Raw genomic sequence first — 22,103 nt, 5'->3', positions numbered from 1 at the left:
CTCTAGCCAGGATCACATCAACAGAGTATAGAATCCTCTAAATGGATCACTTCTTTGCCCTAAAAAAAAAAAACAATAATCAAATGTAAAATTCCTGCAGATGATTTTCATTTTGGAGGTGGACAGTGCGACTGCAATGTGGGAAGAGAATTACCATGTTCATTATGGTATGAGAACTCATTTCCGTTCTCAAATGCACCCATGGAAAAGTTTAGAAAAAGGTACCATCCCTTGACTACATGACTAGAGTATCTGTCCTTTTCTTGTGACTCACTGGACACAGTCCAGTCAAGTAGGAGCAGCAGGGTAGGTGAGAGACGCTAGCACCTACATACCCCCTAACTCCTCCATCATAGCCCAGAAGGCTAGAGTTCTCCACAGATTCCAAAGTAGACACAGGTGAGCCCAAAGTATCCAACTTCCCACCACAGAAACTAGAAAGAGTATAGATGTAATATTGGCACGTTCCCATTACAAAGTCACTGAACTTCCTCTTCCAGACTCATTTCCGCATTCAGCAAAGGAAAGAACCATATCATACTTCCACTCAATGATGGGGAGGCAAATGGAAAATACTTGGCTCATAATAACTGAAAGGACAAAACAATAATGGTCTCCAAATGCTTTCTGCCATTAACAGGATCGTCCTAATCACTGTAGACTGTAAAGGAAATTTGGAGAGAGTTAAGAATGATTAAGAAAATAATATTCAATATCCTTTTTATATACATATGCATTGAAAGATAAGAGGAAGCTGACAAACTATAAAAATGTCTACCTTAAAGCTATTACTATTATGAAATTTCATGGGTTTCCATAGTTTTATCTTAAGGCTTTGAAATCCAGTACTACAATGATGCAAAGTTATTCTTTGATAAAAGGACAGGATGACAAAAATTGAAATTTTTCCTCAACATGTTCTATCAAACTTCATAATCAATGTTATTTCATGCCTCATTTCTAGAATGAAATGTTTCATCTGCTGTGTTACATAGGGGACAAATATGTCTTTATTGGTCATAGCCATGAAGAGCAATTTTCCACCCATGTAGAAATCCAGGTTTCAAAAATATACCTTAACTGATTTGTAACACAGACACAGACTTCTAACATACTTGTGACTGAAAAGTGACACAAAAAAGCACATAAACTCTTTTTATTGTGTTAATGCACAGGAAATTAAAATTAGGCCTTACAGATAGTAAAAAAAAATTTGCATCTGTGAGTCTGTGAATCAGTCTCCAATTACATTGAGTAAAGTGTGAGAAACAGTGCTGAAGTCTCTTTTCAAGAACCTAGAACTCAAAAAAAAAATCACTGTTAGAAAACCAGAATACAAATGAGTTCATGTGGGCAACTATAGCTTCTGAAATTTTAACTCATTTCCCTGTAGTACATTTCAACATTAATATAAACCCAAACTAAAACCAACAATTAAGAAAACACAACCTGCAGTGTTATGAAAAAGATTCTATACGTGTATGTTCTCAGATCTGATATTCAAATGTCACAAAGACTTACAATGTCATACATAAGATTTTTTTATACTTTAACTCCTTTCTTTTTTTTTGCTTTCTCAATGCTTATTTATGTTTTAATTGCATTTTATTGTCAGGATAATGTATAGAAGGGTTACAGGTACATCCATCAGGTAGTGGTTACTTCTCAATCATTGATAGCCCTTCTCATGGTTTTGTCCCCCTTCCCCTCCATCCCCTCTCAATCATCTTGTTTTTCCCCTTCTCTTCCCTATTTCAAATAAACTAATAAACAATATACAATATACCAGGTAACAAAGCCAGATACAGTAACCTTTATTACTTTTATATTGTCATTAAGTATTTATTTAAAAAAACTTCAACATCTGATGAACAGTATGAACCTCAATTAAATACTTTTTGATATACACAGTGATTTTTGTCACCTAGGCTGCTCATATGTAAAATCCAAGAGAAAATTCAATAATAGCACATTGTATTAAAAGCATACCAGAGTCACTTTACTTGACCAAAATCATGTAAGGTAAATGTACTAAACCATATATTTGTAGTACAATCTATGTTCAACTAATATGATGCAAATACAAAATACAAGTCCAAACAGGAGTTCCTTACCATAGGTGAGATACTCTGAGGGCTGCAGCCGCTTCTACCTTGGTATGGGTGCATATAATTCTGATACAGCTGCATGCCATACTGCAGAATAAATAAACCAAAATTCGCATTCTCAGGACTTGTACTACACCAGTAATTTATGAGAAAGTCAACATTATCATAAATTGACATAAATAAGCTAATTTTTAAAAGATAAAACATCCTGTGCTCTGCAAGAATACATTTTGAAAGACAAAATTATGACCAGGTGCCGGTGGCTCATATCTGTCATCCTAGAGAGTTAGAGCTCAGGAGCCAGGAGCACCATGGTTAGAAAACAGCTTAGGCAAAAGAGTTCAAGAGGCTTCACCTCAACTAACAACTAGACACATGGCACAGGACTGTCTTCCCAGCTTATATGGAAAGCCAAGAAGAGAAGAACACCAGTTACAGGCCCATCCAGGCAAAAGAACTGACAAGAAACTCATCTCAGCAGAAAAAGCTGTATGGGGTAGCAAATGCCTGTTCTCCCAGTTATGGCATGGTCCCATCTGGCCCCAGGCAAAAAGCAATAATCTGTCTCAAAAGATAATCAGGGCATGTTCATTGCAGCATTATTTACCATAGCTAAGATATGAAACAAACCCAGATGACCCTCAGTAGATGAATGGATTGAGAAAATGTAGTATATTTACACAATGGAATTTTAGGTTGCCTTCAGGAAGAATGATACCACCCCATTGGTAAAGAAATGGAAAGATTTGAAAGATTAAGTGAAGTAAGCCAGAACCAAACACCCATCAGACTCCATGATTTCCCTCATTTGTAATATCCAGTATGCATCTAAGATTTTCCTAGCAGAGAATCACAATAGATCAATATCTATGTACATATGACCATATAAAATATGATAAGTAAAATGAGTTCAAGGACATGGAAGAAGAGGTTTTACTTTGTGGTTCTTATTTTAAATGTACTATGTGAAGTTATTTCTTTTTTCTTTCTGTTTTCCCCCTATGACTTATTTCATGGTTTATGTGATTTTGGTGGCTGGTGTATTGTATATACATTTATTTGACTTAGGGAAGAAAAAGAGAACAACAAAATGGTGAGACAAAGCACAACTGGTGAATCAGTGTAACAGTGATACTCACAAAACAATATCTTGGAAATGAATTTTACAACTTGGCATCAGGGAATGGGTTGTGGAGGGGTTGGAAAGCAGGGAAAGAGAGAAAAATGTGGGAGGGGGCAACAATGTTTGAGAAGAAATATACTTACTACCTTATATTTGTAACTATAACCCCTCTGTACAACACCCTGACAATAAAATTGAATTTAAAAAATAAATCTTTGCTACATTAAAAAAAAGATAGTTGGAGTAGTAAGTGGTTTTAAAGAGTCTGGAAGAGAGCTAGCAGAGCTGGGTGAGGATACAGTGTCTTCAGAAAGCTGGAAGCCAGCAGGGGAAGATAGAATTGAATCGCAATAGTTTTATTTGGCAAACCTGCACTGGAGGTGTCCCCTTCTGAATTTGGAAGCTATTCTCTTAGATTTCTGTCACATTGCTAAAATAGGAAATCAAAGGGACAGACAGCTATTTTTATAGTTTGCTATATATTCTCTATAGTTCCCCCCCCCCATTCTGTGCAGCCACATGGGACTCACAAGTTAGGCCCACATGTCTGGTGTTCCATTCTCTCCCTCCCATTTCATCCTGCTGTAGCTTTGGGCATGACAACAGTCACTGGCCGTCCTCACCACCATCACCACATGGCCCTAGCAGCCCCTGAGTAGCAAGCAAGGCTTGCCATAATGGGGAGGACAGTGCAAGCAAGCACAGGGAACAAGAACAGTTGCTCTTGGGTAGGTATACGTTGCCATCAACTTCCACCACATTGAATTTGATCATCTCTTGTTTGTCCCATCTAGAAGAGAATCATCACTCTTGATTGGTCTCCAGGAGCTTTTGGAGTTCAACCACAGGAATTCTTCAAAATGGGATGCTGCACAAGAACCTCTGGGAACATTTCTCTTGCATTTTCCTGCCCTCCGTTGGTGTTGAACTTCCATCCTCAGATTTCAACTTCCCAAAAAGGTAGGATTACAGGTGTGAGTCACCAGGCCTGGCCTCTGAAAGCATTTAGTAAGCCCCTACCCTGCCCCCTTGGGCCATGTTTTAGCCAATTATTCTTAAAGCCTGGCTCCATGTGGCCTTATGGGTTTACCTGTGTGGTCCCCTTCCTATCTCAGTCAGCTACCATGGCTCTGTGTGCTCTCCTAATGCTGAGCATGGGCTGGTAACCAACCAGTCTTCCTACACACCTGTGACGAGCCTACAGATGCTCACAATATATAGGCTCCCTACATTAAAAAAAATGTTCCAGTAAAAAGACAGCTAATCAACACCATAGAATAAAATCCTACCAGTAGGATGAGTTCAACTAAAACATTCCAACAGATGTTCTTAATGTACTATGTTATTTCTCATCTCTTTTGGTGCCCCTTGGTTATCTCATATTGTTACAGTATCTTACCTTGCTATCTGATATATTGTATACATGTTTATTTGGTTATTTGAAATAGGATAGTGAAGGGTGGAAAACAAGATGAGGGGAGAGGGTAGGGGGAAGGAAATGGGAACAAAAACATGAGAAAGGGTAGCAATGATTGTTAAGTAATGCACCTTCTGTAACTCTTCTATTAATTACAATAAAATATTTTTTAAAAAACATTCCAACAGAGATGTTTCTCTATTTCCTTAAAAGTAATCCTGACAAAGTGGATATATTTGATTATTAGGAAAAAATCTTAGAGAAGGAGGTAGAGGAGTCAGTTTTAAAGATTTTGCTTTTAACACGAATGTCAACTTACACTTATTTAAATTCTCTGTACTCATTTCTTTATCCAATTATTTATCAAGATCTAAAAATTATATTTCCTTTTTTTAAAAAAATAAGATTTAATTGACATTAATAAAATGAAATTTTCTTTGAATCAACCTTAAGCCTTCAATAACTTAAAAAAAATAAAAGGAAGGGCTGGGATTCTGGTCTAGTGATAGAGAGCTTGCCTAGCATGCATGAAGACCTGGGTTCAATTCCTTGCTATCAGAAGTGGTGCTGTGTGGCTCAAATGATAGAGTGCTAGCCTTAAGGGAAAAGCCCAAGGACAGTGCTCAGGCCCTGAGTTCTGTCCCCAGGACTAGCCAATAAAAAATTTTATTAATTTAAAAAAATAAAAGGACAGAGTGCTTGAATCCTAAATAAGTTCATTTTGGAAAATAGATAATAACCTTAAACAAAAAACATGCCATTTCGCCACCTTTTATGTATCAGCATTGAAAAGCTGGGTACATATATCAATAAGACTGTTTTCTTCAAAGATGTGTTGTCTCAGATACCTACAGTGTTAGGCTGCTGCTTTGGTGCTTCTAGAGGTCTTTTGTGGGGATTTAACTCTGGCCAATGGATAGAGTATGGGTCACCTTAACACTTACCTGTCCTACAGAGAAGCATGTATGAGACCAAAAATTTGCTATACAGGCTGGCAGAGTACTAATTGGAGGACAGGAGCAGGGATGATATCTAACTAGGACACTGTGCACACGAAGCCCCTGTTCTCTAAGTCCTGGATTTTCTGTACTTCTATACATAAGTACGATTACTTCAGAGAGAAAAACTATGTCTCTGTGAAGAATCTATATATGCAGAGATGTAGAAAATGAAGAATTAAACAAGAGATTACATTCTTGGTGGGATACTATTTCAATTGCTAATAATAGGACATCAGGAAAACAGAAGGGAAGTTCTGGTCCAGCAAACATGACACAAAAAAGTCTCCCTGTTTCTTCCCAGGAAGAACGGTATTAAGTCCTGGAAATAACATCCAGGCAACCAGGGAAATCAGCAAGGGATAGCAGTTTCTAAATCCAGATGAGTCTGGCTGTACCAGTGAGGGATATATGCACTAACAAACTTGTTTCCCTATTGGGAAAATGTATTTCATTTTTATGTATTGTTATGGTAAATATGTATACCTACATGCATACATAGATATACTTTGAGTGTACATCAAAATGGCAAATGACAAATTGTATGTCTCAATACATACAAAATAAAGTAAAAATAAAATAAAGGACGCAAGCTATCACTCAGTGGTAGAACATCTGACACATGTACTTGGCCCTGCATTCAATCTCAAGCACTGTAAAAATTAAAAACCTGTAGCTGGTGGCTCACTCCTGTAATCCTAGCTACTATAGAGGCTGAGATATGAGGATCAGAGTTCAAAGTCAGCCTGGACAGGAAAGTCCATGAAACAACCAGAAAACCAATAGTAGAGTGCTAGCTTTGAGCAAAAGAGCTCAGAGACAGTGACAGGCCTTGAGTTCAAGCCCCATGACTGACAAAAATATAAGTAAATAAAATAAGATTAAAAAGTGCAAATGATATGAAACCATCATGCCATAGTTTTATTAGAATCTTTTTTAAACTTTTTGGTGAGACATAAGGTTGTATCCAGATACATCCCATTGTAGCATAGATTCACAGAAGTACTGATTTACAGAAGTGGGATTCCCATCTACATCTATATTAGATTTCTAACTCTAAGTCAAATTACAAGGAAGACCTAACAGCCAGGTTGGAGAGCATGTTCTCTACCAGTCCAGCATGGTGTCTAAAGTTCAGGAAAAAACTAGTAATATCTAGATATTTTATCAGCAGTACTTTTGATAGAAGGGTGCTGGATAAGGTCACTAGGCTATATTAGATAGATACATGGAACTCACTAAATCAAGATGTCCCAAGATGGGGCTGGGGACAGTGTAACTTTCGTGACTCCATGTGACATCCCAAATTATCTTATACTAAGCCCTCAACTGTGTATAAGAGACTCTAAAATTCATTTTCTTTTGTTTTCTCTTCTTCCTTCCTTCCCTCCCTCCCTCCCTCCCTCCTTTTCTCTTTTCTATACGTCTATGGCAATCAGCATCAAAACAACAACATGAGTTTCAGAGCATCACAACCTTTGTACTTTTCTAACTCCACTATCATGACAGTCATTTTAACAGTGGATTATGTGGGAAGCAAATAACATGTAAGAAGCAGGATATGTTTGTTTGCACCTTTAACCCAGCATTTGGGAAGCAAAGGCAGGATAATCTCAAGTGTCATGTCAGTCTGCAATACACACTAAAATACTATCTCAAAAAAAGTAATAATAATGTAACCAAAGTGACTTCACACCAAAAAAATACCAATAGAAATTTAAAAAATAAACACAAAGCTTGATTTAAACCACTAGAAAAAGCCGACAAAACTTTTTTTTTCAATGCCATTGATACATCCAGCATTTCAAAAAGGGAAATGATATGTTTTGGCAAATAGGTGGGAAAAGTGGCATCATATATTGCCAATGAGAAGGTTAAAATAGTTCAGCCACTGGAGAGAAACACCTTGAAAATTCCTTAAAAAGTTAACCACAGAATATAACCAGCAACCCTAGCTCTCCATATAACAATGAGAAACCTGAAAACTGCTGTTCAAGCAAATATTTTGGCAAACATGCTCATAACACTACTCCAAAGATGGAAAACCTAAATGTCCATCAATAAATGAAAGGATAAATTGTTTATCCAAAACATATATGCACACAATGGACTATTTATAAAAACCATAAAATAGAATGAAGTGCTAATAGAAGATATGATATGATTTGGGTTCCAGCTTTTCACATCTGTAATGCTAGCTATTTAAGATATTGGAATCCAGAGGATTGTAATTTGAGTCCAAATCAGACAGAAGACTATACTAGATTCCATCTCCAAAGAATGCAGCAAAAAGCTAGTCTTGAGGTATGGCTCAAGTGGACTGGTACTACCCAAGCAAGTAGGTGGAGCAAATGGGAAGCTCTTAGGTGAATTCCAGGCCAAAAAATAGCAGAAAGATATAATATAGAGAGATCAAATATATTATGCTGAGTAAAAATCAAATATAAAACTCAGGTTTCATAATAAATGATTCTGTTATATGAATTATTATTAGGCAAATTCATAGAGGCAATATGAAGAGTAGTGTTGGCTAGAGCCAAAGAGTACTGTTTATGGGGGTTCAATCTCGTTTTGAGGTGGTTGCCCAATATTGTGAATGTAGTATGTGCTGCTAGATTGTTTATGCAAAAAGTAGAGTTTAATTTTGTATTGCATAAAATTTTACATCAATGTAAAAATTAAAATAATGCAAAATGGGGTTGGATGGATGTAAAGACAATGGTGAGAAGGGTAAAATTGATATCTATGTATAATATGTACAAATGGACACATTGAATTGAAAGCCCTTTGTAGAATTATTTGAATAGTAAAATTAAGTAGGGAAAATAAGAATGCAAAATAAAACGGTCCTCTAACCCCAACAGGATAATTCATCTGATTAGGATTGTTCTACCCTCATGACACTGATCTCTCCTTGCTAAGGATGCAAGTAAATCAAATAAATCACAAAAGTGATGTTAAAAAATAATAATGAAGAGAGGTCAACAGCAGAAGGAAAACTGTGAACCTAGAAAAAAATCAGAAAAATGTAAATGAACAGGAAGCTGTTTCTGCAAAATCACCACACTCCTCATCACCCAAAACAAAATGGGGAGCCTAACATTTCAAACAAGACCCTACTTGCTCTGATTTTCATTTCCAAATGTTGAAAAATGTTATTGTAATATGTTTCTAGGAATTTTACTCTTCCCTTATACATAACATACATGTATAGCACAGTATATATAGTCTATAAATTGGTAAAATATCTTAGCTTTCAGGTATGAATTGTATAGTACTTGTGGAAATGCTGAAACATCACATTTTAGAGCAGGGATGTAAGAACACGAGTAAACCATATATATAGCTGACCTCAGCAGCAATAGGCAGACACATTCTTTAGTTAGCACATTTTCACCCTTTTCCAATTGTGACTATCAGCTATCTCACCAATTTTGATGCCTTCTAAATGAGGGGCTTGTCAGTTTTATATTAAGGTTTTATTAAATTCACTGGTATACAAGTTTTTAAAATAAAGGTGTATTGCCAGGCACTGGTAGCTCATACCTGTAATCCTACATACTCAAGAAGCTGAGACCTCAGTTCAAAGTCAAGCCAGGTAGAAAAGTCCTTGGGACTCTTATTTGTAATTAACCAGCAAAAAGCCAGAAGTGGAGTTGTGCTTCAAGTATTAGAGAGCTAGCTTTGAGAAGAAAAGCTCATGGACTGCCCAAGCCCTGAGTTCCAGCACCAATTAAAAAAAAATGCCTATTCATAGTAAAAAAAATTTTTTGATAGTTTGACTTATTAAATTAGAAAGCAACATATATAAAATCCTTCTGTGAAACTAAAACCATTACAATAAAATATATCTACTAGGGTCATCTTAAAACATACCTTAGGTGTTTATTGGCAAGCAAATGGAATTGTTCTTTTACACACAAAATTTATGTGGACTGGGTTATTATAGCCTACTCTGAAAATGTTTCCCTTTTTTGCCTAAAAACAATGCACACATTCAGTAACACTTTTTTTCTTTCTTTCTCATCTAGCCACACTATTCATGGTGAGTTTCAGCATTATGTTTTTAAACTCTCCTGGTACCTACTACATTGAACACCAACTTAGGCTCCATCTCAGCAAGATTACCTTAAACAATCTAAGCGCAGTCACCCAGCACGTCCTAGTCTGCTCTTCTTCTGCACAGAACATTTTCAGGTCTCGGGGCCCTCCTGCTTTGTTAGGCTAGAAGGCCACAGCACATTGTTTATCGTTAATGCATATCTTGAAGGTAACACCTGTTGAAATAAAAGCCACTAAAATTCTCCTATATAGAAGAGAAAGCTCTCTTTTGCAAAAGAAATTAAAAGAAACTCAAGCTTACCTAAAAGACTGAGGCTTGCTCTATGCACATATCAAAATATTAAGCCTGTACCTTAAAGCAGAATCCATAGTGGGTTGGAGCTCCGTGTTTTTTTTTGCCTGCCACTGACACATAGATATCACTAGTGCCAAATTCGCTGAAAAATTGCAAGTGTCGTGGTTCCTTAAATAATGAAAATAAGATAGAAATATATGTATATATATATATATTGAAATAAAAATATATTTTCCCATTTGTGTATTTTTCTTACATTATGCTATTTTGGTCAAAATTAGCTATACCACCAGAATTTTCCCATACAATGTCACACACACACACACACACACACACACACACAATAACAACAACAAGGATAAAAAGGGCTCCTAAAGTAGCCAGTAACTCCATACAGGTTCATGGAAAATGATAAGTGGCAATTTGCTTATAACTTAAATTCCTTAGTTGCATATCCAATTTTCAGCTTAAACTTCTTTTTCTCTTTAATCATCATTTAAAGAAATATAAGAAAGAAAGAATAGAAAAGAATGGGTTTTCAAATGATGTTTCTTTATCCAGGTTTCAGATAGTAGCTCCATCAAAGGCAGAATGTTAGCTTGAGTTTCTGCAGCAGTTGGGAAGAAAAAGAGAGACAGAGGTGATCCCTGCTATGCTCAGATATAAACATCCCTTGGATCTGTGGTCTGTATGATGCAGTAATGTGCGCTAGGCTGAGTGACTGTCTTGTTCTGCATAAAGAAGGAAGCATGCGCAGAGGAATTCAGGGAAATTACCTGGCAGAGAAAAGTGTCTGATTTCCAAGGCAAAGTGGGATCATGAGCAGCTATTTCGTCTTTGGAAAATCCATGAGATTTATAGCTGGTCATGGGAAATCACTGGGTCAAATTTTTCCAGGATAGGTTAATAACTTGGAGAAGTGCTTAATTCTGAGGGTGAATATATAATCAAAAGTGGCCAAAATGCATTTGTTCTCTAAGACCTTCTATAAGTAGTGTGGTCTCAGACCATCAGAGAGTCTCCTTCTCCCTGAAGCCTGTTAGAAATGCAAAGTCTCAGGGCTCACCTTAGACCTGCTCAGTCAGTATCTACATTTTAACAAGATCCCAGGTGATCTCATATGCGTTAAAATTTAGCAACAGTACATGCGCGCACACACACACACACACACACACACACACACACACACACACACACACACAAATATTCAGTACTCTGAGTAAACCCACACAAACCATAAGAAATTTGTCATTTAACAGGAGAATATTGCCACTGAAAATGTTCTCTGTATGTTACTTATCCTTAAGCATTTTGTTCTAATAAGTGTTATCCTTAACTTAATTGAAGAATATAAGGCAGAAAATGAAAAAAGAAATTAAAACTCAGCCTAGGGCCCTTAGAAAAATGTGAAGAAAAGAAATGTCTTATTACCATTAAGGTTTTCCATTTTAATGCTTTATTCTTCAATAAAATATGCTCTGTTAACAGGTTTTTCTTTTTGTTTTTGCCAGTCCTGGGCTTGAGCTCAGGGCCTGAGCACCGTCCTTGGACTTTCTCAAGACTAAAGCTCTACTGCGTGAGCCTCAGCACCATTTCTGGCTTTTTCTATGTATGTGGTGCCGAGGAATCGAACCCGGGTCTTTGTGCATGCTAGGTGAGCACTCTACCACTAGGCCAAACTCCCGGCCTCAGGTTTTTTTTTTTCTTTCTTTCTATAAAGTTGATGACTAAACTCCTTCCTGCCCACTGATAGTGCTGCAAAAGTCATTACAACTTTTTCATCCCAACAGGAATGGAAAATAGCTAAGAAACAAGGGCTAATAGGAAGAATCATGTTGATCTCTTCTCCTGGGTAATTTTAATTCTTGTGCTACAAGGCTCAGATGGCAAAATTAGCAAAATCTATGTACATGCACATAGAAGAAGATGGGAAGGTGGGTTTAGAGGTTTCTCTGTAAGTATAATGCATGCTCCTACTTCCAAGACCTGCAGAAGTGTTCACTATTACCTCCTCTAGAGCCTTTCTATCTGATCTTGACTACTTCTACAAATTAGTTTTATGTCTTAAGGTGATAGAAAAGATGTATACCTACAGTGAGCCTCAAAATCTATAGCCTCAGATAGGAAGAAAGGAGGGAATTCAGTACAAGACAAATAAGCACAGATCCCATTAAACATACATTAAGGAAATAAACATAAAAAGTTTCAGATTATTCTAAAAGGTTTGGATCCAATAATAACCACCAACTCTTAACATCAAATAATAACCAATACAACAAAAAAAGCTTGTCTTAACATAGGTGATATATCATCAGAACATACCACAGATACTTCAACTTACCTTTGATGTGCCTTTTGTTGAAAAATACAAGCCAGATCTTCTTAAAAGGAAATAAATTTTTTTCCACGACTTCTTTCCCTGTTCTTTTGCATGTAAGAAGCCATGAATTTCAGGATATGTGCTTGAACTTAGAAACATCTAGAAGATGAAGATATACAAATGATATCATGGATTTTTATCAATTAAACATAAAAATAAAAAGCTAAACATTGTCAACATCCTTTATAATTATAGATATCGCTTGACAGACACAAGAGAAAATAAGTCATTACAAAAACCTGAGGTAAGTTCCCAATGAAAATATGTTCAAATATACACTCTCAGTGATCGATATTTACCTGAAACCAAAATTATGTTAACGTCTACTTAATAAGCTAGACATTGTCAAGAGTTAAATCATGATACTCTTCATCATTTTCCCGGTTTCACCTGAGATTTTGTTTGCCTATCAACTTCATTATAATAAAGCACAAGTAAAACCACAATCCTGACTTCAATTGTTAGGTGAGAAGTTGAGTCAAGTCAATACAACAGTATCTACCACCATCTGTGCTCTTCTGAACCATGAGGAGAGGTCATTTGTTTCTCTACTCCCTTAAGTATGGGTGAGTCTAACACAGTTTTGACCAAAAATAAGACAGAGGATGTGACACTGTCCGTTCTAGAGAGTCTCATACTTCACTTTTGGAAGCTAGCTGCCACATAAGATACATGAATGACTTGAAAACTAGAGTGGATGAGAAACCTCATGAACTACAAAGGCCTTGGCGAATGAGGTAACATAAGGAGCTGGTAAGAAAGCTGTATGTGTGGGTGAGTGGGTGGTGTAAAAGAAAAGAAAAAAGAAAAGAAAAGTTGTACTGAACTAAAAAATACCAGTTTGGAAGTGGAGCCTCAGTCTCCAGGAATGGCCCAGAGCACTTCAGAGGTGATCCACCTGGAAAAGTGTTCCTAAATGCCTGATCCTCAAAATTACTGGCTAAATGTCAACAGGTAATTCAAAGCTATTCAGATTTTTAGGACTGTGTTACATAGAGATAATTAACTGAGGCAGTATTCATGAGTATTTTGGGAAATGGAGACAGAAAACAAATAGTTATGTGTGAGTGGTTGTGCTCAACGTCCTTACTAAGACATTAAGAGAAGAAATCAGACATCCCTTTGAATAAAAACTGGGAAAAAAATGAAACAAAAATAAATTATTAACAGAAAATGCATAATATATTTTAAAGGACTATTCATGGAAGCACTGGTAATAGATATTTGTATTTTAAATGTGAATTACTGAAGTTTTTGATTTAATGAGTCACAGATATTAATTAATTGACATGCAAAACAGGCAAGCAGGTTTTTTTTTAGTTTGAGTGCTTTCCAAGTTATTAAACCAAACCAATTAAATTTTTTAAAGAGAGTCACAAAGGTCACACTAGAAAAAGAAGAAACCTTTTAAAAAGTGGAAACACTGCCTCAGTGGAGAGAAGAGGTCAGGGGCATGTACAGGACTATCTGATTCCAAAGACTAAGATTTTTCTTGTTTTCCTAATTTAACATTAAAGTGGTATAACTAATAACCCTGGGACAGGAGGGTTTGGAGAGGAGACAGAAGGAAACTCTCCATCTACCACTATGTTGCAATGGTAAAGCATCCAGGATAATATCAGGGTCCCGTGTTGCTGTCATTTACCCTTGTATACTGAGGGGGGCCTTTGGGGAATCCAGCAGCACAGAAACAGCTTGTCAGAAATTTTTGGGGGGCTAATCATATACCTCAAGTATTCTGAAGAGTAGAAACAAAACATATGCTATTATAAAGTCCACAGAAAACAAATTAGGGTTAGATTGCTACCTAATATACTAAAAGCCATGCTATATTAGAAAGAACCAATGTTGTCTTCATTAAGCCCAGAGGTTCCTAAGCAAGCACAGGAAAGCCTGTGGCATAGTGCAAAGAATCTAACAATCTGCAAAAATCGACTACTACATTTCAAATACTACTAAAGCTACTAATGCATTGAAAATAAATGAACAGAAATCATTTAACAGCAATACCTTAAAAAATTACTATCTGAAACAACTTGCTGTTTGGAAGAAAGAAGCCCAAGAGGTACAATGCCAAAGAGATTTTTAATAAAGTATACTAGTATTAGGAATATTAGTTGTATTCTTGATTCTTGCCAAAGTATCTTAAAATGGTATGCAAGTTTTTTCCACCAGACATATTGTAAATGTCAGTACATGAAATGAATAACTTGTATATTTTCCTCCATTCATTTAATTGCTAAGTATTTTACCCTAACAAGATTGAAGTTGTTCATTGTAATTGCCAATTCTAAGTATTTTACTGAGATTTTGATTTCTTCAAATACTTACATGATCTGTTCATATAGGATGGATGAAAATTTTACCACATTTCCTTTCACAATAAGCATATAAAATCCTTTTGCAACTAACCAGAACTGGGAAAAATAATATTAGAAAGGATCCTTGTTCACTTAGGAGTTTTATTTCTTTATATATGTACTTATTTTTGTCAGTTGCGAGGCTTGAACTCTGGGTTTGAGCTCTTCAGCTCAAGGCTAGAACTCTTCCACTTTGAGCCACAGCACCACTTCAGGAGTTTTATTTCTTTTTAGTTTGCCCTTCCGGAAAAATTAATCATTTAAGGCATATCATTTCAAAGTCTCAAAATGACTGTATAAGGATGTAAGAGTTTCCATTTATTGCACTATTACTGACATAGTCTAATTAAAATATATTTTACCTGCACAATCTGTGGAGGGGATATTTCTCCATTAGTTTCAGTTGCAAAGGACACCATGTGCTCTGGAAAAAAGTACTGACAAAGAGACAAGGTTAAGTTATCCCAAACCCAAACTATGAAAGATTATGTTGCAACTGATACAGAACTTCAAATAAAAAACTCTCCAAACAAGGGCCGGGAGTTTGGCCTAGTGGTTAAAGTGCTTGCCTAGCATGCACGAAGACCCGGGTTCGATTCCTTGGTACCACATACATAGACAAAAGCCGGAAATGGTGCTGAAGCTCAAGTGGTAGAGTGCTAGCCTTGAGAAAGTCCAAGTACAGTGCTCAGGCCCTGAGCTCAAGCCCAGGACTGGCAAAAAAAAAAAAAACCTCTCCAAACAAGTCTGTTCAAAATTTACACAGGGTGATTGAAACAATGACAATCTTGGAACTCTGTCCTTGGGTGTCTTTAATTGCTGTTGCAGGATTTTCTTTTTTTCTTTTTCTTTTTCTTTTTCTGCCAGTCCTGGAGCTTGAACTCAAGGCCTGAGCACTGTCCTTGGGCTTTCTCAAGGCAAGAGCTCTTCCATTTGAGGCACAGCACCTCTTCCAACTTTTCCTATATATAAATAGTACTGAGCAATCAAACTAGGGTCTTCGTGCATGCTAGGCAAGAACTCTACAACTATGCCAAACTCCCAGCCCCACTGTTGTAGGATTTTTCCACATTGTTTTAAACTCACATCAATTAGATATGCTAGGGGGATTCATTTTGACCACCCACACTGTCCATTCCCCCTCATCCCCTTTCCCTTCCCAAACCAATCTCAACAGGCATCATTATTCCATATCTACACACTTGTATAAAGCATTTTGAACTTATTTGCCTGATTCACCATTTCTGTTCCACTTCTAGAAAAGACATGATTTCCATCCTGTAACTTTTGTCAGATCAGTTTTCAAAGGGGCTTCACTGTGGAATTTCACACATGCACATACTGATGAACCCAAGTATTAGCAGATACCCCTAATGGTCTCATCACAGAGATGCTAGTGCCTGGAATTATAAATCCTGCCATCGAGTGGACAATGAGCATACCCATATCTCTTTCTCAAAATCCCGAAAACTAGGCACTACAACACTATTAAATATTTTATAGTCAAGGCACAGAGAAGTAACAGGCAAAGGTGATGATCCCAGAACAGAGAAGAGCCAGGATGCAGTTATGCTACTGAAAGCCTAAGCCTCCCAAAATATTCTTTTTCCAAGCTTCTTTAGTCACATAATTCAGCCAGGGAAGTTGCTTAAAATATGAATTCCCATGCCATAGTCTCAGCTTTTCTGAATCAGTCAATCTGAGTATGTCTTGGATTCTGTGTTCTTGGTAAGAACTGTTACTCCATTAAGTAAGTAATGAGGCAAGTTTGGAAAACTACACGCTACCATATTTCTTACAAGACAGGGTTTCTCAGTAGCCAGTCTACTAACATTATGGTCCATTCTTTCTGTGTGTTACACAGTTTTCAGCAAATATGCCAGGCAATGGGCCTTTGATATTGATGGAATGACACCTAAAATAGCCTCAGATATTATCATATGAACCATTATCCTAAGTTTAAAAACATCTCCCTGTGTCTTCAAAAAGAATGTCCAGTTTTGCTTAAATAAAATACAATAAAACAAAAAGAATGGGAACAAAACCACAGTTCTTTAAATATGAGTTGAATTCTTGCCTTAATAAAGATTCACAACAAGAATACACTTTCCTCTTCAAGTCTAATTCTATTTAATTTTTATTAGAACTCTTAGTTTCTTTTGTCAAAGATCATCCCATTATGTTTCTATTAATAAGTTGAAATGAAAGGGAATGGAAGAGGTCTTTCAGGGTTTGAAAATATTCTATTATGGTGTGTATCATATATATTTTATAAAGAATCATTTCAATCCAATTATCCCAAACTTCATGTAAAAATATGCTACAGCTGCAGACACAAAAACAATTTAAAGTAATGAGCCCAGAGGCTATTCTGACTATTTTAGATACCCAGTCTTCATTAGGATGTGACACACATTTATTTTCTTTTAAAGAGACTGATAATTAAGGTAGTAGTTACTAGATAATGTACTGATTTTTATCCCATTTCTACTTAGCTTAGAAATGACTGCACTGCAAACAAAATTAATTTGAAGATTAAAGGCTGATGTAAATCTTACATTTCTAGCTAAGCTACCAACACTCCCCATAAATACCAATTACTTTAGAATATTTCTTACTTAAACATCCTAAATCTTTTAATAACTGAAGCTCTAAAATTTTGGAATATACTTGAGAACCTATACTAATTAATTTCCCCCCCCCAAAAAATGTATCATTATTTTGCTTTGTCTTATTTTTCTAAAAGACAAGGGAAACATCATTACTCTCCCTAAATTAGATTTCTTAGTATCTTGTTGACTAATGCTTGCTAAAATGAGAATGGGTTCTTGATTTAATGGAGTAGAATTGTTACCTATACTATCAAAATGAATTGTATTTTATTATTGACTAATCCTCTTCTTCATATAAAACCTAATGGATTAATTGGATTTCCATAGCTGTTCATGGAGATTTCACTTACCATTGGGTTCTTGAAGAATTCATATTTGGCATAATTTTTTCTAAAGTATAGCTTATTTTCCTCTCCCATTCCCCAGGTAGATACCACTTCAACCACCAGCTCATGGTCTTCTATTGCTCTTTCTGTGAACAACACTTTTGTGAGTAGGTTGACAGACAGTCTGACAGACAGACAGACCATGCAATCATACAACCATATAATTATATAAAATAGATGAAGCATGTATTATTATTAGACATAGAAAATTTCAGTTTGATCCTAAAATATCCCAATTGATACGAACTGCATATTAATTCTGAATTAGTAATGTTAATTTTATACTCATGCAGCCATCTGAAAAGAAAAAAAACACCACATCCATACCATTTTTGCTAACTCTCAATATGTTTTTATTGCTGTGGAAATTACAACATGAGTTTGGTAACAGAACTGAGACATAAGAGCTATTCTTCTTTCTGCAATTCATCACAATGCCCAAATTAAGATACTTGGTCCTAGGCTGAACAATTCACTTCATTAAGAGATGAAAGAATTTTGACAGATTCAATAAGCAGTTAAGGCACATAATCTGGGTAGTTGAAGAAAAATTTTAAAAAGGTAATTTAAATGGAAAAGTCAAATGCAAGTAGACAGGTTTTTAAGAAGCTCAATTTCTCATGGCACTTGACATTTTCAAAGTGAATGTAAAGGAAATGCTATTTTGTATTAACGATAAAGGTTGAAAAGGTGGGAAGACTCTTAATAGAAAAGACAAACTAAATAATGGCAACTTTAAATAGATAAAATAACAACACGCAAAGATTCTATTTTAATAGTGGCATTAATGATGGCATTAACAACAGTATTGCTCACAGCACAACCCAGCCTGGAAACTAACCAAAAACCTGTAGCCAAGAGAATGAACAGATTTTAGAGAAGCCCAGAGTATGTCTTTGTTACAATTATGAGCATCGATGTGGAAGATTCAAACACATAGGAAAGCCCATGACATGATTCTAACATGATGTTCAAAATAGGGAAAATTAGCCTGTGGTGCTAAAATATAGAGCAACAAAGATAAATTGCAAGTGGGGTGTAGGATAGGATAAGGGTGAAATTTAATCTCTGGATGTGTTGGTCATGTTACTCCTCAGATGACCCAATTTGAGTGTCCACATGTGCTATTTCCACTTCATATTTTGTGTTTGTGGTGGGAAAGACAGTATGGAGCCTTGCAAGTGCTATCCAGGTACTCTATCAATCACTTGAGCTATAATTCCAGTCATTTTATGCTTTAGTAATTTTTCAGATAGATTCTTCTTTTGCCTAAGCCAGTGTCCATCATGATCTTCCTATGCTTCCTACATGCCAGGGATTATAGGTCTGAACCCCACCATGCTTAACTTGTTTGTTGAGATGGGACCTCACCTCACTAACTTTTGCCTTGAAACAAGATCCTCCTGATCGCCATGATCCCAAGTACCTGGTATTATAGACATAAATGGGTAAACAATCATGTTAAGCTCAATTTTCTTTTCTTTAGGGTGTGTGTGTGTGTGTGTGTGTGTGTGTGTGTGTGTACACGCATGTGTGCCAGTAATAGATCTTTAACTCAGAACCTGGGTACTTGTCCCTTGGCATTTTCAAATACCATCCGAGCTATGGAGTGACTTTTGGGTTTTTCAGTAGCTTAGTATAGAGTCTCATAGACTTTCCTGCTCAGGCTACTTCAAACCACAGGCTATCTTCAAATCTCAGCCTCCTGAGGAGGTAGGATTGTGTGCAAGAGACATTGGCAACCAGTTTGCAACTTATTCTGTGTCATCTTTCAAAAAGGAAAAGTAAAGAGGTAATCATTTAATTATCAGTACAAAAGAGGAAATGGAGAAAAGCCAACTAAAAATGTAACATTTCTACTCTTTTTTCAGTGTTTCTAGGGCTTTTTTAAAATGTATCTGTGTGTTAGAAATTCAACACTGGGTAGTGATCTGTGACCTACTATAGCTGAACTCTTGAAAGTAAGGTCATACTTAAATAGGCGCTTCCTCATCTGAAAGGAAGTTCTTGAAAAGTACCCAATGAATATGGATGAATTTGAGTTAAGTGCATCTACACTCAGAGCTCTGTTCCTGACTCTGATTGTTCCTCTTCTGTCTCACTGACTGTCTGCCCTCACTGTGTCTCTTTCCTCACACATAGTCCTTGGTTTTACTCTCTCCTTTATCCCTCTCTAAAAGAATTCATTCTCCTCTTTTTCCATCACATCTATCAGGTTTCTTGAAGTGAAATCTGTGCCTACAAACGCTTTTATCCATGTTCCAGTCCTAACTAGGATACTCTTCACCGTTACAAAATAAGACAGATACATGTGCTATGCGATTCCATTTACATATGGTACTTAGAGTGACCAAAAGTCAGAAAGAACCAAAACACTGTAGTTTCCAAGGAAAGGGGCAAATGAAAAGTTATTGTTTAGTTGTACAGTTTCAGCATGGGGTGATAAAAGATTCTAGAGGAAATGGAGGTGGAGTTTGCCTATGAATGCCACTGAACTGTGCATGTAAAACTTGTAGGAATAGGAGGGGGAAAGATGGAGAATGATAGAAGCAATAATATTGAAACAACCATCCCATTAAAAGGTTAGCTAAAGACTTAAAGAGAGATTTCTCTGAAGAGGAAGTAAGAATGGCCAATGGAGAAATGCTTAACATCCCTGGCCATAAAAGAAATGCAAATCAAAACAACTCCTCACTCCAGTTAGAATGGCTATTATGAAGAAATCTAATAACAACAGAGGCTGGTGGGGATGTGGCCAGAAGGGATCACTACTACATTGTTGATGGGAGTATAAACTTGTTTATAGCGGTTCCTCAAAAGACTACACATAGAGCTAGCTACCCTATAACCCACTCCTAGGCATCTAACCAAATGTCCAGAAACAAGGCCATACTAAACCTACCAGCACAACCATGTTCTGTGCAACATTATTCACCATAGCTAAAACATGGACCAACCCAGATGCCACTCAGTAGATGACTGGATCAAGAAGATGTGGTATTTATACATAATGGAATTATGTGCTGCCATCAGAAAGTAGGACATTGACCCATTTGCAAGGAAATGGAAAGACTTGGAAAAAAATCATATTAAATGAAGTAAGCCAGACCCAAAGGAACATAGGCTCCATGGTTTCCCTCATTTGTAATAATTAGTATGCCTCAGGATTCTCCTAGCAAAGGAACACAGTAGCTCAAAAGCTGTGTACATATGGCCTAAAGGATGAGGGTAAGTGAAGTCAATTCCAGGATAGGAAAACAAAAGATTTGTCCTCGTCATTATTGCTTTTAATGTATAAACTTATTTCTTTATTCTTTTTGTTTTGTTCTCTTTCTTTTTTTACCTTATAGTTTACCCTCTGTTGCTGCTGTATCTGACTTTTGTACCTGTTTCATTATGTACACATTTATTTGCTTATTTGAATCAGGGAAGGGAAGGGGAAAAAAAGATGATGAGACAAAGGACAAAGGATGAACCACTGTAACAGCAATATTTACAACATAATAGGTTGGTAATGAACTTTGCAGCTTGGGAGGGGGTGGGGAGAGGGAAAGTGATGGGCAGGGGTAACAAATTTCAAACAGTAATGTACTTACTACCTTGTGAATGTAACTGTATCCCCTCTATAGATCACCCTGATAATAAAATTTAAATTAAAAATAATATAATCTTAAGATATTAAAAAGCTCCTAAGGGTGATGAGATGGGGGTACAAAACAGAAAGCATTGGGCGAAGGTCTTCTCTGAGTAAGTTACATGCTGACAGAAATTTTATGTACATCTGGATATAAATTTGAAAAACAATTCTCAAAATCATACTTCATGGAGCCTATGTTCCTTTGGGTCTGGCTTAGTTCACTTAATATGATTTTTTCCAAGTCTTTCCATTTCCTTATGAATGGGGTGATGTCATTCTTTCTGAGGGCAGCACAGTTTCCTTCATTTGTAGTAATTAGTATACATCTAAGATTCTCCTAGCAAAGGATCACAGTAGCTCAAAAGCTATGTACACAGGTCATACAGGATAAGACTAAAAGAAATGAACTCTAGGATATGGAAACAAGAGGTTTATCTTTGTGATTTTTGATCTTACTGTACTATGTGCATTTATTTCTTTTCACTTTTTCCCCCTTATAGTTAATCTCAAATGGTTAATATATCTGACTTTGGTACCTGGAATATTGTATACCCGTTTATTTATTTATTCAAAATAGGGAAGGGAAGGAGGAAAACAAGATGATTGGGAGGGGTGGAGGGAGTGACATGGGAACAAAAACATGAGAAGGGGTATCAATGTATGAGAAGTAATGCACCCACGACCTCACAAATGTAACTGTAACTCTATACATTACCCTGACAATA

At 36.4% G+C, this 22,103-nt stretch overlaps 1 protein-coding gene across 3 annotated transcripts in view; it reads right to left on the bottom strand.

Annotated features, from left to right (window-relative positions):
- Positions 1-22,103, bottom strand: part of Grb14 (growth factor receptor bound protein 14) — a 125,656-nt gene that overhangs the window by 8,116 nt on the left and 95,437 nt on the right. For 2 of the 3 annotated variants that reach the window (XM_090342727.1, XM_090342728.1), the window contains 6 exons: positions 17,706-17,827; positions 15,106-15,180; positions 12,345-12,482; positions 10,061-10,171; positions 9,775-9,870; positions 2,115-2,195 (listed from right to left, as the gene is read on the bottom strand). In XM_090342727.1, coding sequence (XP_090198853.1) covers positions 2,115-2,195; positions 9,775-9,870; positions 10,061-10,171; positions 12,345-12,482; positions 15,106-15,180; positions 17,706-17,827 — 623 coding nt within the window. Of the gene's footprint in view, positions 1-2,114; positions 2,196-9,774; positions 9,871-10,060; positions 10,172-12,344; positions 12,483-15,105; positions 15,181-17,705; positions 17,840-22,103 lie in introns of all 3 variants that reach the window. The other variant, XM_090342726.1, reaches the window with a different exon arrangement.

Source organism: Megascapheus bottae, chromosome 12, assembly GCF_031878675.1.
Source record: "Megascapheus bottae isolate mThoBot1 chromosome 12, mThoBot2.hap1, whole genome shotgun sequence".
In the NCBI taxonomy this organism is placed as follows: domain Eukaryota; kingdom Metazoa; phylum Chordata; class Mammalia; order Rodentia; family Geomyidae; genus Megascapheus; species Megascapheus bottae.
Note: the sequence above shows the minus strand (reverse complement) of the source record. Positions and strands in the feature narration are given on the sequence as shown.